Source organism: Salvelinus sp. IW2-2015, linkage group LG19 (genome assembly GCF_002910315.2).
Source record: "Salvelinus sp. IW2-2015 linkage group LG19, ASM291031v2, whole genome shotgun sequence".
Taxonomy (NCBI): Eukaryota; Metazoa; Chordata; class Actinopteri; order Salmoniformes; family Salmonidae; genus Salvelinus; species Salvelinus sp. IW2-2015.
Genome location: NC_036859.1, coordinates 31,136,352 through 31,138,926, shown reverse-complemented (window position 1 = coordinate 31,138,926; position 2,575 = coordinate 31,136,352). Strand labels below are relative to the sequence as shown.

Here is a 2,575-nt window from a genome sequence, read left to right as displayed (position 1 = left end):
GAGAGAGAGAGAAGAGAAGGAGAAGAGAGGAGAGACAGAAAGAGAGACCAGAGAGATCCAGAGAGAGCGAGAGCCAGAGAAGAGCGAGAAGCCAAAAGAGCGAGAGCCAGAGCCAGAGGCGAGAGCCAGGAGGAGGCGAGAAGGACGAGAGCGAAGAGAAGGAGCGGAGAGAAGCAAGCGAGCGAAGAGCCAGAGAGCGAGCGACGAGTGAAGAGAGCGAGCGAAGAGAGCCAGAGAAGCGAGTCAACGAGAGAGAGCGAGAGCCAGAAGCGAGCCAGAGAGTGGGCGAGCGAGAGCCAGAGGAGCAAATGAGAGAGCAAATGAGAGAGCGAGCCAGGGAGCAGAGAGGAGCGAGAAGAGAGCCAGAGAGCGAGAGAGGCGAGAAGAAGAGCCAGAGAGAGCCAAGAGGCGCCATGAAGATGAGCCACGAGAGCCAGAGAGCCACGAGAGGGAGAGAGAGCCAGAGAGCGAGAGAGAGCCAGAGAGGAGAGAGAGCAGAGAGAGAGAGAGAGCGCTAGAGAGCGAGAGAGAGCAGAGAGGTAGAGAGAGCGAGCCAGAGAGCGATAGAGAGAGCAGAGAGAGAGAGAGTGAACTGGATAAGAGAGATAACGAGCAAGAGAGCGAGCGAGCCAGAATGAGCCAGAGAGCGAGCGAGAGCCAAAGCGAGAGCCAGAGAAGAGCGAGCCGAGCGAGAGCCAGAAGGCGAGGCGAGCGGAGCCAGGCAGCAGAGAGCAAAGCGAGCGAGGATCGAGGCCAGAGAGCGAAGGAGCGAGAGCAGTGAGAGGCGAAAGAGAGCAGAGCGACAGGGCGAGAACGGCAGAGAGACCAGAGCGAGCGAGAGACCAGAGAGCGAGAGGAGCCAGAGAGCGAGCGAGGACAGAGGCCAGAGAGGAGCGAGAGAACGAGCAGAGAGCGAGCGAGGAGACGAGAGAGAGCGAGCGAGAGAAACGAGAGAAGAGAGAGAGGTCGAGCGAGAGAGAACGAGAGAGAGCGAGCGAGAGAACCGAGAGAGAGCGGGAGCCCAGAGAACGAGCCAGAGAGCGAGAGCACAGAGAAGCGAGAGCCAGAGAGCCGAGCGGAGCACAGAGAAAGCCAGAGAGCGAGCGAAGCCAGAGACCGAGAGCGAGAGACAGAGCAGAGCGAGAGACAGGAGAGACAAGAAGAGGAGAAACATGAGACGAGAGCTCTCGCTCGCTCGCTCTCTGGCTCTCGCTCGCTCGCTCTCTGGCTTTCTCTCTCTCTCTCTCTCTCTCTCTCTTTCTCTCTCTCTCTCTCCTTTTCCATGGTCCCAGTGCTGTGTTCCTGGTGAGGCACAGGGAGACCCGGCAGCGTTTTGCCATGAAGAAGATCAACCGGCAGAATCTGATGCTGAGGAACCAGATCCAGCAGGTGTTTGTGGAGCGGGACATCCTGACCTTTGCTGAGAACCCCTTTGTGGTCTCCATGTTCTGCTCCTTCGAGACGAGACGCCACCTCTGCATGGTCATGGAGTATGTAGAAGGTAGGTTCTTACTTARGATATACAGTTCGAAAAGTATTCAGACCCCTTCCCGTTTTCCATGTTTTGTTACGTTACAGCCTTATTCTAAAATGTATAAAATATTTTTTTTCCCTCATCAATCTACACACAGTACCCCATAATGACAAAGCGAAAACAGCTTTTTAGAAGTATTTTCAAATGTATATAAAAATGAATTACCTTATTTACATAAGTATTCAGACCCTTTGCTATGAGGCTCAAWATTGAGCTCAGGTGCATCAAGTCGCAATAGCACATAAATCAAAGTAGGCTSTCATGCTTGTTGCTGTCAGCCTTTTCCAGTCTATTGGCTGTCTTCCTCAGGTGGGGACTGTGCCAACCTGTTGAAGAACATTGGCCCGCTGCCAGTGGACATGACCCGGATGTACTTTGCGGAGACGGTCTTGGCACTGGAGTACCTCCACAACTACGGCATCGTACACAGAGACCTGAAACCTGACAAGTCAGTGTGAAACTTAACTACCGCACAGGAGGCTTGTGGAGGAGGAGCTTGTGGTAATGTCTGGAGTGCAATAGGTGGAATGGTATCAAATACATCAAACATGGTTTCCAGGTGTTTGACACCATTCCATTCACTCCGTTCCAGCCATTATTATGAACCGTCCTCCCCTCAGCAGCCTCCACTGGCCTACCRCTATAGAGTTGATGGATTCTTTTTCAGTACTAGGCCTATATATTTTTTCAAAGTGGCCATTTGAAGAGGAGCGGCTGGTTATAGGTTTATATACAGCGTATTCCATACATTCTGGACGTTCTTTGCACAAAGGCTTTTTCGGYATTGTTCACTATCCAGCTTTCTGTTTGTTCGACGGTCAGTTATTTCTAATGTATTTTTCTTCCTGCGTAGTTTGCTGATCACGTCCATGGGCCACATCAAGCTGACTGACTTTGGCCTGTCCAAGATCGGCCTGATGAACATGACCACCAACCTGTATGAGGGGCACATTGAGAAGGACACAAGGGAGTTTATAGACAAACAGGTGAGCTCTATCTCTCTCTGTTCTATCTCTCTGTCTTCTCTCTCCATCTCTCTCT

At 52.2% G+C, this 2,575-nt stretch overlaps 1 protein-coding gene across 2 annotated transcripts in view; it reads left to right on the top strand.

Moving 5' to 3' along the window:
• The window catches only part of LOC111979161 (microtubule-associated serine/threonine-protein kinase 3), a 71,264-nt gene that overhangs the window by 51,573 nt on the left and 17,116 nt on the right, over nucleotides 1–2,575 (top strand). For both annotated transcript variants that reach the window (XM_024009499.2, XM_024009498.2), the window contains 3 exons: nucleotides 1,293–1,501; nucleotides 1,844–1,982; nucleotides 2,388–2,520. In XM_024009499.2, coding sequence (XP_023865267.1) covers nucleotides 1,293–1,501; nucleotides 1,844–1,982; nucleotides 2,388–2,520 — 481 coding nt within the window. The remainder of the gene's footprint in view (nucleotides 1–1,292; nucleotides 1,502–1,843; nucleotides 1,983–2,387; nucleotides 2,521–2,575) is intronic.